The sequence below is a fragment of the Argiope bruennichi genome, chromosome 2, assembly GCF_947563725.1.
Source record: "Argiope bruennichi chromosome 2, qqArgBrue1.1, whole genome shotgun sequence".
Lineage (NCBI taxonomy): Eukaryota > Metazoa > Arthropoda > Arachnida > Araneae > Araneidae > Argiope > Argiope bruennichi.
The window spans coordinates 28,140,148-28,160,882 of record NC_079152.1 but is presented as its reverse complement, the minus strand read 5'-3'; the positions used below and the strand labels follow the sequence as shown (position 1 = coordinate 28,160,882).

General features: G+C 28.6%; 1 protein-coding gene across 1 annotated transcript in view; it reads right to left on the bottom strand.

Annotated features, from left to right (window-relative positions):
• LOC129961655 (neural cell adhesion molecule 2-like) overlaps nt 1-20,735 on the bottom strand; it is a 229,545-nt gene that overhangs the window by 118,729 nt on the left and 90,081 nt on the right. The window contains exon 4 of the mRNA XM_056075181.1: nt 17,234-17,521. Within this exon, the coding sequence (XP_055931156.1) occupies nt 17,234-17,521 (288 nt within the window). The remainder of the gene's footprint in view (nt 1-17,233; nt 17,522-20,735) is intronic.

Here is a 20,735-nt window from a genome sequence, read left to right as displayed (position 1 = left end):
CATATTATGTATACCCACACACACACGCACACGCACACATACACACATGTACATACCTGTGTATAATTATATACAAACATATATATATATTTTTTCTGATTATATCATAATTCTTCCCTAGGTTCCTTTTTTTTGGGCAGTTTGTTTTGATGATATTGATGATATTTCAATTGAATTTCTTAGGAGTAATTCGATATTCTCTGTTCCCTAAATAATGTATTATTAAATTCTTTTATGACAATTGTTTTTGAATTATTTTCTTCTTCGCCTGCATGAATATCTTTAATCGAATCAAGTCCCATGACATAATCGATCACATTATTTAACACCGAATTGCTCTTTTTCAGTGTTCACTTTTTTATACCTAATGTAAAATATACATTTAATTTTGACTTTACAACAGTGAAAAGCAATTTATGGCCAGAAGTATATTAACTAATATAAAACGTCCTATTAACAGAATTAAAAAAATAGCATCAAATGAGCATTTAGTTTACCATGAATATTTCCTAATATGTTCAATATCTTAGAGGACTTGATTTACAAATTCAGCAACAGAAAATTAATGAAATAAAAAAAAGTGTGAAATTCATTATGATTTTATCAAAATTTATTAAACATTTATAAATCTACAAAATTTATAAATCTTCATTCGTTAGGTTTAAACAATGCCAACATGTACTACTTGTCTTTGTATTTGTATTTGCAATGAAAGCAGTCATAAATTCGTTTAATGTGGATTATTTAATTGTTTCAAATATAATAATTCTCATTTAACAATATTCATTAATTATATGTTAAATGCAGGATAAACATATGGCAACAATCGAATTGGTATCATTGAAAATTTATTTTTTGAATTTTGAACTGGAATGAAAATTATTTTTGTATAATCAATAATACACACATATGTCATCAATGAATTCCATTGCTGTTACGTCTCGCTGCACTTTTGTTAAGTAACTGAAACTTTCATAAACGCTTTAGTGTAAATCCTTGCATTGATCTGTTAATAAATTCTGTTGTTGGCCAACTAAACCTGCTTTATTTCACGAGAGAAAAACTGCTACTAACTATCATTTTGATGCAATGTTGAAACATTTAAATAAATTTAAACCACATGTTTTGTTTGGTGAAACTAATTAAAAAGAACTAACCGTATGGCTTATCATTTTGACAAGATGTTAGATAGTTCATGTCTGAGATGGACAAATTTACACAGAATTCCTTTATTCGACTAGAAAATACACAAAAAGCCGTTCGCGATTTAAGTAACCCTTCGCTGACGAATTCTATTTCGCACTATAAACTTAATTTATTTTCACTGAGGCAAAATATCCAACAATCCAAAATATTCACTATTCCATATTTCATTTTGTAAAAATAATTTCTTGAAAATATTAATTTCTCAATCTATAAAATTAATTACTCAAAAGTTCATTTAATATATTAAGTTTTAAATATTAATTAATGCACCTGAAATGTTTTAATTATTAATTAAAACTTAATATATTCAAACAATAAGAAAAAATTACTGATATTTTGCAAGAAAACATTATTTGTGAAAAAAAAACATATTCATTTATTTTTTCTTTAGCGTTCGTAAATAGATTTGGATTCTCTTGATGATAAGCGAACTTAAATTGTGGATGATAAGCTAGGCAATATAACTCTATACTTTTTTATATAAAAGATGATTCAGCAACAGTATAAAAAGTTTGTGGAACGAAAAGGAAAAACAAAGTTGACTCTGAATTTCACTAAATACTGGATCGGATTTTTTTTTTTTTTTTTTTTTTTTTTGTGCTCTAGACGGTATTCGTTTTATGGGAATTTGAAGGTGCACAAATGACGAAATATTTTCGCTTTAAATGCTTGGGTTGATATCGTTAAAGATTGCTTCTACATATTTTACTTTACGGCTTAAAGTCTTATTGGCAGGAAATATTTTTATAGCAAGTTTAGACGGAAATTTTAAAAGCAGAACACACTCTTGTATCGCCTCCCCACTCAATGTACTTACAGAATGATGGGTTGATTTCTAGCAATTTGTTCAACATAGCTGTTCAGTATGAACATTGTATTTTATTTTTGAACATCAATGGATCATGCAAGGTGGTCCCTTTCATTGGATTCCTAGATCGTTTGAACAATTATGACTCGATTTCTCTGGACAAATATGTGATTCCTGTTTGATTAGTTGGACTTCTTGCCATTGTAGGCAGATATATAATAGAATGTTAGAATTTTTATGCAATAGCGATGTCAAAACTACATGAGAGTTTATAAAAAAGAAAGAGAGAAAGAGAGAGAGAGAGAGAGAGGGAGAGAGATTTTAGCATTTCTGTTCTTTGATAACGTAAATGTTTTGATTAAATAATTTAGTTATAATATATATTGCTGTGATATACATTTTTACTTTTTATTTACTCTGAATCTCAAGAAAGGACTTGTAGCACAGAATATTTGATTCTCAATCGTCTTTAGCCCCTATTCTAACAATTTATCTTATTGGTGCAGACTCAATCTGCATAAATTACTTAATTCAACTTCAAATAAATATATATATATATATATTTCTTTGAATGTAGACAATATTACAACTGAAAACATTAAGAAGTTGAATTAGTTTGGTATGGAAACATTTTTTTCAACTGAAATGATAAAAACTGTATTTAAAAAAAGACATTGAAATCCTATTTAATTTAAAAATTCTTTAAAATTACTTACAGATATGTGAAAAAAAATCTATATAACAAGCATAATGTGTTTCATTATTAAGTCAGGATTTGAATGCAATACATCTTAAGTTATAAAATGGATGTGATCATAATTTTAAAACAAATTTTATACTCATCTATAAATAGTAGAATTGCTCAAGAAAGATGGACTGTTCAAATACATAAATATGATTCGAGCAAATATAAAAATAAATTTTACCCTAAAGTACTCAGAACATTCAGTTAAAATATAAAGAGTTGAGCAAGCAAACGATTTATAAACATGGTCAATGAATATTTCAATTTATTTATGTGAATGAGATGGTGAAATCAACTTTTCAACATGTCAAATCAGGCATATTGACATTGTGAAATCGACTTTTTATACAATTATTTTTTTATTTGACTTTAAATACAACGCTGCAAAATATTTCCCTTAGTTCGATTTTGAAAGGAATTCTCTTCGAAATATCTTTAAACAGAATAAAAAGAAAAGTGTTTCTTTAAATCAAATATCCAACAATATACAGGAAAAAGCGAATTTTTTGATGACATAAATTTTTTTTTCAGTATCGCATCAATGGAGACGTTCATATTCTTGTATTAATAAAAAAAAACCCGAACTCAATATACAGTGGCTCAAAAAAAATGAGAGTACACCTTACTTTTAGTTGATAAATCCGACTTTCAATATAAATAACACATTTACCATTAAGTGCAAACATGTTTTTATTTTTACCCATAACAAATTATTTAATTTAGAGTAAAAATAAAGAAAAATCAACGAAAAACTTCTAAATTGAAAAATTTCAGAAGCATTTTAAGTAAACATACTCAGAATTTTGCCTCAAAAAATTGAGAATTCACTTATGAAATTCTTGTAATATCTCGCATAGAAAGAACGTGTCAGTATTTAGTTGCATGTCTTTTGGCTTTTATAATGGCCTCAAAACGTCGTGGTACCGATTCGACCAATTTTTAATGGTATCTGATGATATTTTATCCCATTCTTTTTGCACCACTTGTTTTGTTTCTAATTTTTTTTAACCACTTTTTCGAGTATGGCTCAAGAATATTCAATGGCATTGATGTCGGGGCACTGTGGTGGGGTGTGTAAATGCTATTTACAATGAAAAAGGCACCATATTTTGAAGTTACGTGCATTCTGTTTTGGGTCGTTGTCCAACTGGAAAATGAAATTTCCATCTAAACTCAGATTTTTAGCCCTTTCCTTTAGATTGCTGCTAAGTATATCCAAGTAAACCATATCGTTTATAATGCCATCTATAAGAATTAAATTTCCTACCCCGGATGAAGCCATGCAACCTCAAATCATGACGGAGTCACCATCATGCTTAACTGTAGGAGGTAAATTTTTTAGATCCAACGCAGTGTTAGGCTTTCTCCATACAGTACAATGGCTGTCACTGCCAAAAATGTTGAGTTTTCTTTCATTACTAAATATAGCTTTCTTCCAAATGTTATTGGTCTTCAATAGATAAGTTTCTGCAAACTTCAGATACTTTTTCTGAATTTGCAAGCTGATTACTGGTTTCTCTCTAACAATGCTACTTTTATATCCAGCTAGTCTAATGGCATTTCGCACAGTTTCAGCACTTACACTTCTGCTTATGATTTGAAAAGTTTCTGCAACAAATTGGATGAACCATATGGTGGCAGCAATCTAAAGGAAAGTGTAAAAATTTGGGTTTCGATGAAAATTCCATTTTCCAGCAGGACAACGACCCCAAACAGAATGTATTATACGTCAAAATATGGTGCCTTTTTCATTGTAAACAGCAGTTATATACCCACTACAGTGCCCCGACATCAATGCCTTTGAATATTCTTGAGCCATACTCGAAAAAGTGGTTCAAAACACAAAATTAGAAACAAAACCCATTTAAAACAAGTGGTACAAGAAGAATGGGGTAAATATCATCAGATACCATTAAAAATTGGTTGAATCAGTACCATGACGTTTAGAGGCCATTATAAGAGACAAAACACATGCAACTTAATAGTGACACTTTCTATGCGTGATATTGCAAAAATTTCATTGGTGTATTCTCAATTTTTTTGAGACAAAATTCTGCGTATGTTTATTTAAAATGCTTCTAAAACTTTTCAATTTAGAAATTTTTCGTTGATTTTTCTTTATTTTTACTCTAAATTAAACCATTTTTTATGTGTAAAAATAAAAACATGTTTGCACTTCCCGGTTATGTGTTATTTATATTGAAAGTCGGATTTATCAAGTAAAAGTAAGGTGTACTCTCAATTTTTTGAGCCACTGTATATAAATTACAAAAAGATAATTTAGATAAGTTAGTATTTTAGATATTATTGCTACATATTTATAATTAACAGCAAACCTGGTGTCTCTAAATTATTTTAATATCAAGCCTTTATGACAGATTAGAAGACGATATATATTATATGAAAAGACACTGTTAGTATTATTTCACGGGTAGAACATATGCCTATGGTAACTAACTTGGCATATGTTCTAACTATAACATTCGAATATAATGTATTATTTTAAGGAATGCGTGGATATTTAAAATATTCTCTTAGTTATTTCTTGATTAAAACAATTGAATGTATTATTAGTTGAAAATAATGTTGTAGTGAATAATGTTTTTTTTTACGATTGCCTTTAAATTATAGCATTTTAATAGCAAGTGTTTTTAATTCAATATCTGGGCATGAGGGGAGATAGTTAATAAACTTGTAAGTAAAAAACGTTAATGACCTAGTTATTATACATACTGGACGAAGGAATAACTTGATATTTTGTAAAGATAAACGAAATAATTTGAAAATAAACTAAATTTCCACACTCTGTATCAAGAAAAATCATTTAAAGAAATGTCAGTTCCCTTATCAAGGAGCAAAATAATCTCAGATTTTAAATTATATTCTATTTGTTATATGGAGAATAATTTTCTGTATCCGTTTGCATATTTTGTAAAAAAGGCCTAAATTTTATTATATAAATACATTTTTAAAATGAATTTAGATTCGGAGCTTTTATATTCTGATTCTATAGTTTGATGTTTGCTGCATTACTGAGAGTATACTACAAATCTTAAACTATAAAACTAGTCTTAAAATTTAGTATTTTATATTTTTACATATGAATTCACAAATTCGAATTTTAACGGGAAAGCTATTAATGACAAAATAATTCGATATGATTAGTGGCCTGAAGTACTTTTTTAGTATTAGAGTATTTATAGCACAAGGAGCACCCGTATAAATAGACATAATTACGGATATAATCATAGTTTCCTAGAGATATGACGTCTGATTACTTTTTCAGCATAACTAGAGATCTATTTATGATAGCGGTCTATGATATAAGTAAACTTCAACTGATAATAACATCTGCCGCATTTTAAAGCCTTTTTTCACTACAAAAATGGAGTGCGTCCGTTGGACATACACGGGTAAAATAACTTAATTCAGGTAACATTCCAGATGACCAGATAATCTTTCCCCCGGGCTTGGAAAAGAAATCCAATCAATGTAAAGAAAGAATTGTCTCTTGCAGCTGTCGTTACAATAATTAGAGTTGAAGATTCACCTATCTTTTCAAAGAATTTCAGTAGTCATTAATACAAATGTTTCCTTTCAGAATGTAACACCTCTATTGTCTTTCGGGTTTGAAAATCCTTCTCTCCCAATATTCTTTCACTTCCTATTTACACTTATGGTTCAAAAACTTTTAAGTCTCATTTGATCATGCGGATAAACTTCGTAAACTGCCGTTTTATTATCACAATCAAAGCACCTAAAAGAAGAAATCTCTTTAAAGCTCGAAATATCCTAATGCTTCTAGAACACGTTAAAATGAGAAAGGTTTGAGCTTACTGAAAATTTAAAATGCTTTCGATCCACTGGAAGACGAAGAAATGACCGTGAAAAGTTTTAGTTTCTTTTTATGAGATATGTGAAATTAATTTCATCAAATAATTTTAAATTAAATTATTTCATAAAATAATTCCTTTTTAATATAAATTCCCAAACAGTGATTGAATCTGCGATGCGAATTTAAAGTTACATATCATTACAGAGTTGAATTGTTTTTGTCATTAGTATTGAGTATAATTACTTTTATGCAACAAATATTTCATATAAATAAATTTAGCACCACAGTCCTTGTTAGAGTTTAAATAAATTGTAGAGTTGAGAAACTTTTGTGCTTACTGAAAACTTAAAATGATATTGATAGGCAGGAAATGGAAGAAAGGACATTAGAGAGTTCTAGTTTCTTTTTATGAGAAAGCGTGATATTCATTTTATCAAATAATTTTAAATTAAATTATTAGATATAATAATTTATTTTTAATATAAATTTCCTAAAGGTGATTGAACCTGTGATGCTAATTTAAATTAACATACCATTATCTATTTGAATAATACTTAACATTAGAATTGCATAGAATTACTTCTCTACAACAAATATTTCAAATTAACAAATTTAGCACCATATTTATTTTTAGTATTTAAATAAATTGTAGACTAATAATTTTTCTATCTTCATTCAAATGTGCAGTAATTTTTTCAAATTCTTTATTATTGAGGATAATCTGATATAACCAATGTTTCAGAGAATGAAATAATTTTCATTCAAAACCATTTGTTTATCTCAGCGTTTGTGTGCAAACTATGCAATTCTTAAAACACAACAAATATTTGCAGCAAAAGTTAAAATTATTTCATTCAATTTATTAAAAGATAAATAATATAAACATAAAATGAAAATATATTTAAAATTACTTCAAAACCTTAACGCAAAGTTTTTATGTTAACTGTAATTTTATTTTTTAATTGAAATGCAAAAACATGTACGTTGAGGAATTCGCAAGTCTCGTATCTTGGCCAGAAAACAATTAAACTGCTCCAAATAACTTTTGACAAACACAGAAAGAGTAACACAGAAGTTAGTAACAATTTTTAAAAAGCGAAGCAAAGCTTGGCTGAACTTAGTGAGTTGTAACAGAAATATTTTTTTACAAAATGGAATGCGAAAGTAGCTACTTTGACGGTAAATTTAAATTTAAATATTCTTGAAAAGCAAGTAGTTACAATTTTAAACAACAGAAAATATTGATAAATTGGTTAATTAAAGCTACATTTTAACATTAAAAATTTGAAATTTTTTTAATTTATATATCTGTCTTTTGCATACTCAGACTATTTTAAATTCAGTTTTCTGAACGAAATTTGAACGCCGCCATATTATTTGTATTGATCAAATTACACATCACTAGTGCACTTTGCCATAATGGCATTCCTACTCTCCAGAAAAGTGAGCTAAGTACATGAGGCAGAGTCCAAGTTTACGAACTGATTTAAAAATAGTCACGATACATAGAGACAAGAGAGACATATAAAACACTGATACTTATATTTTTAACATTTTTAACGTCATTTGTGACATTTTAATCACAGCAATTTCTAGACTAAATAAACAATATGAACATAATTTTAAAATCTTTGATACATATTTTTTTATTTTAATGTATCAAGAAAAGGAGCATTTGTATTGAAAAATTTAAATTTGCATATAAGAGTGATGGAGATAATACAGCATTTGATGATAAATTAGAATTGTTCTAATTTCTTATAAATATTGAGAAAGAAAAATTCAGCAACTTATCTAAAATGTGATACTATAAACAATTCTTAGAATTGAAATAATTTTGGCAATTTGTTTGACTATACCCATAACTAACATGGGTAGACAGATTATTTTATGTCTCGAAAAATCTCAGAAACAACACCAGAAATGTAATAACGGAAGAAAAATTAATATTATTGATTATGAAGCAAGAACAATAAAATAACAATGATGCATCAAAAAGAAGAAATTTTTACAGAAACTTATTTAGTTAAACTTTTAATTTTATTTTTGATTTGTCTATAAATAATTATAATAATTTTCCTCTGATGCAATGTTCATGAATTTCGTATAATTTTAAATTTTTTCCCCCAATAAATTGTATAAACTGAAAAGAAATCTTTTATTGATTATATTGATGATTATAATATACATATTATAATCATCAATAATTAATATAATTTATTATTGATGATTATATTATAGCAATCTCCTCCAATGTATTATAGTATCTTGTTGTTTATAATTGAAAAAGAGCAAAAACTTTTGACTTATATTCTAGTATTTTTTCTTCCCATGTTCTATTCAAATGATCTTTGAGACATTTAAAAAAAAGCAATATTCTAGGTATTATTAATTTATCATGGCTGGTTCAATCAATATTATTTTGGTATATTTTTTAATTGCCAAATAATCTGAAAAAATTTCAAAATGTGACAAATTTGATATCAGTCTTGCTTTCCTTAAAGCACTTTATCGAATATTTTTTGAAAACATACTTCTCCTCTAAAACTTATAAATCTTTAAATAAAAAAGAAATAATATAATTTACCAAAGAATGCAATTTTTAAAAGAGAAAATTAAAAAGAATTTCGAAGGAAAATAAAAGATGCATCGCTACTATTGATGTAAAAATTTTAAATATACTTCTTGTTTTTATTACTCTCAATTTATTGTATTTCAGAATTTAAAATCAAATTAATTATCCATCTGACCTTTAGAATTTTTTTGCAAGAATTCGTTTGCTGAATCCAGAGTCAGTAATTTTAATTAAAATAAATATCAGTAATTATTAATTATTATTAAGAGAAAACAATAAAAAATTATGAAGTGCAATTATTATTAATGAGAATATTATCCATGAATAAAAATATGCCAAATTATCAAATTCTTTAAACGTTACAATACACGTTAACGTTAATTCTTAACGTAATAAATCTAAATTTACAAGCATCATATGTGATGCTCTCAGAATCTCCACCTCAAAAGTCTCTCTGAATTTCCTAACAAAATTCACCTCTGTTCATAAACATTGTTATGCATAAAATATTTAAATGAAATTAAATATAATCATAAATAATAATTAAATATATTCCTGCCAAACAGTTGTCAGCCATATTCAGATAGTTATCATTAAAGGCAGTATGTAAAGTTGAAGCATTTTAAATTACATGACACTGTTTGACACAGATGACTAATTTACAATTAAAGATAGCCAATTCCTCGAGAGAGTAAAATATCGTCTTTCAAAATGAAAAATTCAAATAAATAATAGCAAATGTTTATTTAGTGAAGAATTCGGCTTAAAAAGTGATAAAAACCGTGTTGAAAAGGAGATTAGTGATTGAACTAATACAATTTTGAAGACAATGTTTTAAAACTGTCTTCAAAATTATGGCTGTTCACCAAAAAGTAAATCAATATACTTTGCTTCTATCACTTATCCTATTAATTGTTCCCATATGCAAACATAACAGTCCAAGGCATAGTCTTTCATTTGTTGTCCTAAATAGTACCGTAAACATGGAATATAAAATATATAAGTAGAATAACAACAAATGTTCTTCATTTTAGTTGTTGTTCTCAGTGTTATGTTCACAAACAATAGAATAATCATGCACATCAATAAAATTTTAGAAAAGTTTGTTCTGGAACTTCAAACATTCGTTATTCAACAGAATCATAAGAAATTCTTTTTTATTTAAAATATTTTTTTTATTAATTTTTCATATTTAAGAAAGTTAAAAGAATTGAAAGTTTTGACGACTGCTTCAAATTTATTGCAATTTAAAGAGGTTTTCAATAATACTCGTTATTGAAAACTCATTTCTATTTCTAGATTAAAAATGAATTTTTAATACTCTTTTTAATTTCTAGACGAATACTTCAGAAATATAATTAATGATACGATCATTATCTATGCTTATGCATGAAAAAAAAAATTCTCAAATTTTAAGTGCAGAAATTTAGAAAATTTTCAGCACCTATTTCGAGGAGTATATTCTTTTGCTTGAAACGAAGAGAATCAACTCTTGGAAAATTCCACATACTCAATCTTTGAAAACCATATCATGTTTAAAAAAAAAAACTTTTCATGCAAATATATTTTGAAAAATAATTAATTCCTTCTTGTAAGAAATAGTTTGGGAATTCCATCTCGTTTGCCCAAAACAACAACAACAACAACAACAAAAACCGTTTATAAGTTGTTGTTCCCAATGGCAATTGCCCTGGACAAGTCCGCCGATTTCGAATTCAGCGATTTTGAGCTGGGAGGGAGCTTCTCTTGTTTTCAGTGGTGCAAACCAGGGCCAAGAGTACGAATTTGCTACTCACGCGTCACATTCACTTACACATTCCCTTTTGGCAGGGGGGCACATTATTTATATAGTTGCTTAAGCTTTGTAGAGTAGTTATTGAATTCATTTGTTCTCAGACAATAAAACAAATTTTTTCTGAATAAATTTCATATAAATATGCAAATTTGGTGTTAAGATCATATACCAGTCTTCCAATTCAAAGTGTAACACAAAGACATATTTCCAGAAATGGTTTATTCTTTATCAGGAAGATCCAAAATGCAAAGATTCGTCAAAGTCTGCAGTTTGAATTTTTTTTTAAGATTATAGTATGTTATTTTTATTTATTTCGGATGCAAAAAAAGTTAAAAATTAGTGATAATTAAAGTAGAAAGTGAAAACTTTTATCAAACGTCTATACATTTTATATTTTTCGTTTTGATAATAATGTTATGACAAATGTTAGTTATATCCGTAAAGTAAATAAAAGTAAACTCTTTTCTTCGCTATCAAAACATGGTGATGTTAAAAGAAACTTTCCTTGATTAAACTCCTCATGATTAAAATGTTACTCAGCACGTCCCTTGTTTGTTTATTCTTCCGTTCCAACAACTTTACCTGGGAAGTCTATTTAATCTCTCAAAAGACGTGCAAATACAAACGATTCCATCTATTTCTTTAAAAAAATTTCTTTTAAAAGTAGACACCGCATTTAAATACACAGCTATTTGAAGTAGTTCCAAAATATACATGCTGTTCAGCCATTTTTGTTTCGAATCGATTCTCTGCGGAATGCAATTAATGATCTCAGTATAAACAAGGTTTCCTAAAAAAATTATATTTCAAACTCTGAAGTGTACTCATTCGTTTCCATTTCCGGTATTCGCTTCCGGAAATGCACCCTTTTGTTTGGGAGGGTCGACTCCAGGAGGACTCCTCATTCATGCTTTAAAATTCCTATCACGTCTGAGAAACTTTTCCCTCAGATATATTTTGAAAAATGATTAGTTCCTTCCTGTGTGAAAGAGCTTGGAAATCCCACATCGTTTGCACTTCGACAAAAGAAAACTGCATTTTTAGAGGCGAGTGCATTCGGAATGTTTAAATTCGGAAAACAAATTGTCGTTTCGATTCCATGAGAGAAGGAAATATCTATGTTTCTCACCGGCCCAGAAATAGTTTGGGTTTCTTTTTTTTTTTTTTTTTCTTTTTTTAGTGTTCTTGACATGAGTGGTATCAGAAGTTTTAAATAATTTTAGATTCAAGTATTTCCCTTTTGTATAACTAAAGGATTTTACTTCCACAACAAATTGGCAATGGATTTAATTGTGGCATAAGAATGTTTTATTTTGAGGAAATTTTTATTATCTTGGAACAGGGTCATTTCAAATTAAAATTTTAAAGAATATACATTTTCAAATTAAAATGGAAAATATAACCATGATTTTTCAGGGAAATATTATTCAGTTTTCATTCATATTAATTTTTAATAACGTATATACAATTTTTTAGAAATATGCTCAAAATGCTATTGATGTTTAATTTTTACATGTGACATCGTTTCAATCAACCAGTAATATTCAACATGAATTGAAATTCCAATTACTTTTAAGTATTTTTGCCACTTAAAATGCGATTTTCTTAAGAAGATTTTGTGCTTACAATAATATAAAAGTATGCGGCATTTTTAAAATGAAAGAAACTCTGATAAATGTCAACACTTAATGTCTCATACTTCCGTATCCGTAACCATTCTGGTCATTGAACGGTTTGGTGGTTATGATGGGGGAATTTTATTAAAAGCCAGAATATTTACAGAAGATATAACATAATTAAGTATTTAATTATCTACATAATTTGCAATCAAATAAAGCAATATATATATTGTTACGAATCTGTGATGCTGCTTCCCAGCATAGTTGGTTCCATCATCAGAAAGATTGTTTTACAGTCATCTGTATTGGACGGAGTCCGGGTGTCGCGTCGGAGGTCCCAGAGCTTGGCAACAAACTTGGCGACGAATTTGGCAACTTTGGCGCCAGAATAGATTATACCCGAAACGTCGAGAATTTTCCCGATCCGTCCATTAGGAACCGAGATACGCCTCGAAAGTTCATGATTGGTTGAGAGGCTTCTAGCCCCGCCTCCTGAGACCTATAAAAGGAGGCAGTCTGAAGCTGCGGGGGTAGTAGTCGTAATTGACGGTAAACAACGGGTTTTCCAGAGATTAGCAGAGCAGCGATGGACTCAAGCTAGTGCTGAACTAAGTTGTGCGCTACTGTCTGCAGTAGAGTCTTGTTGTGTGCTGCTGTGTACACGTCTCGGCTGAAGATAATTGTCTTCTCTATGCTGTATATAGTTGTCGTCTTTATGCTGTCCTGTGTGTCGTAGTGTCAATAAACGTGTTGTGTGTTCGTCTACTGAAAGGATATATATAAATATGTATGTAACTGTTTACTATAGTTTTTTTACTTTGTAATGAGATAGAAAAATATCTGGAGTGATAATAAATAGAACGATGCTATGAATTAAAAGAATAATCAGGATTCAGCGCTTATTCTTCTTGGTAGATAGATTAAAAGGATAAATAACATGGTAGAATAAAAGGCAAAAACCCTAATATAAAGGTACCGAACAATAAGAAAAATTACAGCAAATTTAATTGATAACAATATTAATGAATTTCAAAATATTCATTTGAATCTTTCTGTGATTTTATCTTGCATTTTTTTAATTTAGTTTTTATATAATCTATTTTTATATATTAATATATAAAAAAAAGAATAATATTGAAATATAATTCGTATTTTTATTCATTAAAATATATAAGCGCTGAGCACTATTGTAACGTGAGTAAGTGTAAATGAGTTACACGGCAATATAAAGTAACTTTTGCAATGGAGGTTAATCACAATCACAAACTGACTACTCCGACCTGTCGAAAAGCACGCGAAAAATCCTGAATGACTGGACCAACATAACAGCAACACTGGCGAGAACTGTGGTTAAGTACTGAGGGTATCACCAGCCACAGTACAACCTTTCCCTAAGGAAGTAAATCCCGCCATAAAAGGGAGGAGACATCTCCCCCCCCCTTTTCGTGTACCCACAATAGTGGCGAGAACCAACCACCATACCGAAAGCTTCTCATTATCAATTACGAGGTCCCCCTCCCCATGGAATTGCAATGAAAGTTAAATCTTTGAAGGTTAAATTCATGATATGTTTGAAAATAAACATCATGCTATTTTTATTATTTGAAATATTTATGGGTCGGAATTTAAAATCTTTATTTCTTGAAAAATTATATAATAAACTTCTTTTATTCAGAAGAATCATAATTAACGTAAATTGATTTTAATGCATTTAATGTCATCTTCGGAATTTATGCCATGTCATTTTCAAATTCAAATAAAAATTTTAAAAGATACGCTAAATTGCAATAATTGGTTGTTGGGGATTGAGAGCTTGAGTGAAGTTTGCTGCGAAGAGATTTCATCGAGGAATTTATAATCCATAAATTCCTACATTAAAGAATAAGGTATCACCTTAGATGCTCCCTTCTTTATCTAAATAAATTCTGAATAATAAGGTAAGTTCAGAATAGTTACTGTGCAACTAAATGATGGAATTTTATTCTTACAAAGTTCTTTTCTCTATCACTTGCATATAAGAAGAGTTATAAAATAAATCCCCCTTTCCCTTAAAAAATTGCTACAAATATTGAGATGGAAAATTTTCTTTCTGCTATGACAAGACAATGTAGGGAAGTTGAAACATACGATATAAATATTTCCCTTGCAATCTGAGTCGATGTATGATCATCTCTTCAAATTCAGACGACTTTCCGGCCGATTTCGAAAAAAGTTCGTCGGGCCTCATTTGTTTCTCGGGTACCTGTCGAATTACCTCGAGGGATTCAGAACAGCCTCAATCGTTTGACGAACGCATCATTAATTTCATGGTCATTAGGATCTTGCTTCAGGCCAAAGGAGCAGTTTCCACTAAATTGCTTACACGCTCTCTTCTATTGATACAAATGATAATCCAACGCGCTGAGTTTTCACGAGTAATTGGACATGTCACTCATAAGCTACGGAAAAGTATAAACGATCTGCTGCTTCTGATGCGAGGGGGAGAGTCTTCGAGGATTCTTTGGTGGATTGCTTGTTGTATTCAGAAGCAGATAATTTGTAGCGTTGGTTAAGTAAAATCGAAATAAAAATATAGGATTATAGCATTAAAATCCTGAAGCGACTGAAAAGAGGGTGTTTTATTTTTTATTCAGTTATATTTAAGATATAATTCGTCGCAAACAATAGCTAAACATTGAAGAAACGTTGCGACTTATTTTTGTATACTTAAAGTTTGATTCCTTTTAATTAAAATTTTATGCTTGAGAAAATTATTAATATTAATTATTGTTTAAAGATTATTTTAATAAAAATTATTAATCTTTTACAATGTGTTAAGAATTTCCATTCAGTATTATTAAACTTAAGAATTTAAATTTCTTTAATCATTATTGTTATACCTCTTATTATAGTTAAGAAGAATTTAGGCTATACGGTTGAACATTAAAATAAATTCATTTAAAATTATATGTTGAAATGCACACACACATGCATATATATATATATATATATATATATATATATATAATGATAAAGATAATATTCTTATTGGTAAAGTTTTCATTGAATTAAAAATAAATAAATATTGATTGCAAAAAATTAAATTTTATGATTAAATTATAGTACTGTTGTAAGACCACGACAATTTTAACTCAACTTTTAATAAATAATTCAGAAAATAGGAATGATAATTATTTATTGGATGCAGATTTACTATAGGTAGGGATTGCAATACCGGTATACCGGGATACCGAATACCGGTATTTTGAGTCATTTGTACAATTTTGTAATACCGGTATTCACAAGTTTAAATACCGATTTTTCGGTATTTACTAGAAATTTTTTAAATTATCTTATAATTGTTTAAATTGTTCAGGGATCGCTAACATAGCAAAATAGTATACGTTTTTATTTTTATGTCTCCCTAACTGGCGAAATTAATGAGACTGTGAATACAAAGTTGCATCGTACAATCAAGATAAGTGATAAAATACTGCATGACAATGGATTGTAAAACCCTCCTAAGATTTAAAACACGTCGGAACAATTTACACCAAATGATGGAACGATTTTTGAAATGGACTCTTTTTTTAATGGACACACCAAATCCCTCACCTTCCAACATGGACGGAGGATTTTTGCTGAATGTCCTTGGTGCACTGCAGATCAAACCTCCCCCAATCATATTCTTAAATGTTTAAATTTTACGTTTGTTGAGATTTTAAGGGATCCGCTATTGTTTTGGGGCTTTTTAGACTGAAGACAATTCTTTGTTAATTTTGGGCTTTGGTTTGGGATTGTTTTGGGGCTTTGATGTTATGGAGGTGGTATAGCGATTGAACTAAAGAGGATGTTCCTTTACTTTTTTTGTGATTCTTTATATACTGTTATAATTTATAAGTTACAAATTATTTTTGTGATATTTACATTCTCTAATAAAACTGGTAAATAAAACAAAGAAACATCCGTGTTTTCTTTCTTTTCCTAAAATTTCTAATACCGGTATTAAAACCGGTATCCCGGTATTAAGATCTAAAAAATACCGAATACCGGTATTGAACTTTTGGTCCGGTATTGAAATCTCTAACTATAGGGAACTAAATCTGCAATAAAAGGCTACCTTTTTCTAATATTAATTAATATAATTTGTCTATAGGGCGATGAATCGAAATTGGTGTAATATTGCGAAAAATAATGTCTCCTTTCAGGTACAATTTACAATAATAAATCCGATATCTATTATTCATCGCATTATGGCACATATAATTCTCCATTCCAGTCCAGGACATTTATGTAACCAAAGCTCTGTTAAGACTCGGAAAGAGTCTTGTTCTAATAGGCGAAGCTCCTTTCAAATCAAAGGCGCATAATTATCCACGCCATATCTGAATTTATTTTAAAATAAATAGTAACGACATATTAAAAGCCCATATTAAACCGAAAATTTTCTAGAAGATTCGTATATTGATTTCGATTTTCATGTCAAAGCATATCAATGGCTGCTTATAATAGGAATTATGCCAGAAAATATCTGAAAGTCGTTACGAAAGTCGAATTCAAATTTTAGTCCCAAAGGCATCTTTTCTAAAAATTTCTCGGAAAATAGAAATTGAAGTTAATCTTATTATCCCCTTTCAAAGAGTTTTAAATAATCGAACAATGCTTATTTACCTGCTGGCACTATCTTGATCACGCATGGCTCCCTCTGGCTTCCAATATTGTTTCTGCCCCAGCAAAGTAGAATGCCATACCCAGCCTTGCTCTGGGGCGAATAGCTGAAAACCCCATGGGGATAGCCCCTACTCCAGTTGCTGAGCACGATCGTCTGCAAGGTGGTGTTAAGGGACCACCTATAGGAAATGTCTTGGGGATCAGCTTCGACGTCGCACGTGACGTTCACAGTTTCGGTTACAGATATCCCATATATTCTAGGTTCTGAGGACTTGCAGATGGGAGCAACTGTGAAAGAAAATGGAAAAGATTAATAAAAGTGTTAACAATTTAAATAGGCATTTCTGTATGATAATGCACACCAATAACTACTAGTGATAAATGTTCGTAGAGATACATTGCATTTCGTATCTTCTATTCTAATGATTTGTTAGGCAATGCAACGAAATGGTATATATGCCCTTTTGTTTTTGTCTTGTTGCAAATAATTGAATTATTTATAGTTGAAACTATTGGCTTTATGATTTAAATAAAATAATTTTTAAAGAGATCTTTTAAGCTTTTGGAGTTTTTTAGTATTAAAGAAAATTTTTGAGTATTAACATTTTGAATGTTTTTTCTGGAATCTTTATATTTATTTACATATAATCATAATATCTTTCAAAATATAAAAGAAATGCAGCTAAATATCAAAGTAAATTTGTGATATCTTTTATTTTATTTAAATATTCTGAATTGATCTGATATCTATTTTTCTTTCTGAATTTTCGTAATTTTGCAAGTATGCTCTTATGCAATATTTTCAACAATACTTTTCATTTAGACAATCAAATTGAAAAAAGTTTTCATTCTTTCTACAAATATGTAATTGCATGTTTTAATATCGTTATTGAAAGCAAAAGAATAGGATGTATTTCTTTTTATTATCTTTTGTAATAATATGATGAATTTTTCTAATAATGACCTTTAAGATAATAACTATTAATAACGACCTTCAAGATATTAAAATAAAAATCTGATATGTCGAAACATTATTTTTCTTAAGCTTCAATTTTGTTTTTAGCAATTCACAATCTAGCTGACATCTGTTTAACGTCACCTCATTATTGAAAAAAATATGTCTTATCATTTTATTAAAGAAATCAACCCTTCATTTTACATGAGAAAGAAGAAAATGAAGCTTAAAATTAAGCGCAGTTATACATTGGTGGACAATATGATTATTATGCAAATGTGAAGTTATTTAATAATTCCATAAGGGATTTCGTGTATTTAATAAATTGAAAGCATGTAAAACTACTAAAATGGCATATTTCAAATGCCTATCACAATTTGATATTTAAAAATATTTTGTTGGGGAAATCAGGAACATCAAGTTAAGCATACAAAGATTTAACTTAAATTTAGCGCAATTCATATTCCTGGTGAACCAACTGATCATAAAAGATAGTAAGTTTCATCATTATGAACTAGCATTTCCATTAAAAATACAATCACTCAAATAATAATTTATTCATTATACAAATAAAGTTCGGAATGCTACTTTAATTTAATTATTAAATTTTATTTCTAATATCTTGTGATCTAACATAAAGAAGATAAAAATAATTTCGGCTATAAATCTAAATGCATACATTATTTTTGGAAACATATGATGTAAAGATAAAGCTTTAGTGCATCAAAGAGAAATAAAAAGAGACATATTTCCATCTATTCTTTCTCTTTTTCTTTCTGAACTCGTATTTCCTGAGATGACATTCGAAGCATAAATATCCCCCCCCACAATCATAGAATGTACTTGCCCCATTATTTACAAGATAATTTTTTTAACTCCTACCGTATGAGAAAATAACTAAGAAAAACAGATAACAAATGTAGACAATTTTCTTTTACTTCTCACATGTTTTTGGCACCCGAGAATGACAGAACTCTTATTCTTTTTTCTTGGAAGACGTACTTGAATGTTTCAAGGATACCACTTTATCAAAGTTATTACTTTGAGGTAACTAATATATAATGTTAATGTCAGAAGAGGAAAGGAATTTTCCAGCTGAAAGAAATCTGGTGTTTTCTGCAAGTAGTTATAGAAAATGAGAAACATTTGAACTGAAGATACTTTCTTTTCATTTAAAAACTAATTATAAAAATGTTCAAAGTATTAATATAATAATAAAATAGATTTTGAGCGAATTATTATTGGTTACTATTAAAATATTTTCTAAGTTATTTATTAATTACACGGCTGAAATGTGACTGAATTATTCTTGAATCGAATGCTTAAATGCTATGGACAATTCTTTCAATTTTCTAAGTATAATCGTTAGAAATTTAGAAAAAAATTCTTGAATATATAGGAAAAGAGGTAAATGAGATCATATGCATTAATTCAATGCTATATGATTATTCATGATTTTATAATATATAAGTATGATATATAAGTGCGAGCTAAACATTGAGTTTTTATTTTTAGCAATCCTGATTACTTTTACCCTTTAAAGGTCCATTTCTTTTCTAGTCATATTATATTACAATATTTTTAGGCTTGAAATTAGAATAAGAAAGGATTCATTTAGCCCATTAGATAAATTTAATTTTATTAATTAATTAATTTAGTTAATTAATAATTAAGTAACAAATCAAGACACATCACTTTGTCTGAGATAAAGAACCGAAACATCTAAGTTTCTGACTTACTAAAAAAATAAGTCAGAACTTATGCCAACCTACATAATTTCATATAAATATTGATAAATTTAGTGGGAAGCATACTTCCCAGGGGTTCCTAGAAAGGGTTAAGCAAACTATAATTTTATTATTATTAACTCATTTTTTGCCCTATCTGTTTGTTCTGTTCTGTACAAATTTTGTGATCAAATTTAAACTAAGTTCATGACGGACAGGAAACTTTAAACATAGCTCAAACTATATAACAAAATAATATCAAATAATTTGTCTGTATGGTACACATTTTGCGATGGATTAATGATGATTATTTGATTATGGTGTGCCGTTAGCTCATCCGATTGTAATTTCGCAAACATAAGGCTAAAAAATAGAAAATGGTAATTTAAATTAGAACAATAATATAATAAATTTTAAAAACAGCCTAAAAAGTATAAATAATTTCTCTTAACTCCATAGATATTTATAACCCCATGCATGTTATCCCGATAATTTGTCATTGTGAATATTTAAAATATGCAATCAAATTGGTTATAAATCTGTATATGGCTATAATAAGTTATTCCATAGGTTTTTTTTAAACCTATAAAAACTTTGCGTTTAAAAAACATGAGTATAAAAATATTTTTATTTCTACACTTATTCGTTATACCTGTGATCTCCGTTATATTATATGAATTAAATGGCCTTTAATATCGTCGAATTTTAAACCATAAAATTTTTATTTATTGAGTTTATGTTACTGCATTTCAGTTCTGTTATTATTATAAAGATTTTATCTGTCTAGTTAGAATTTTCCTTATTGTAACACTATAGCAAT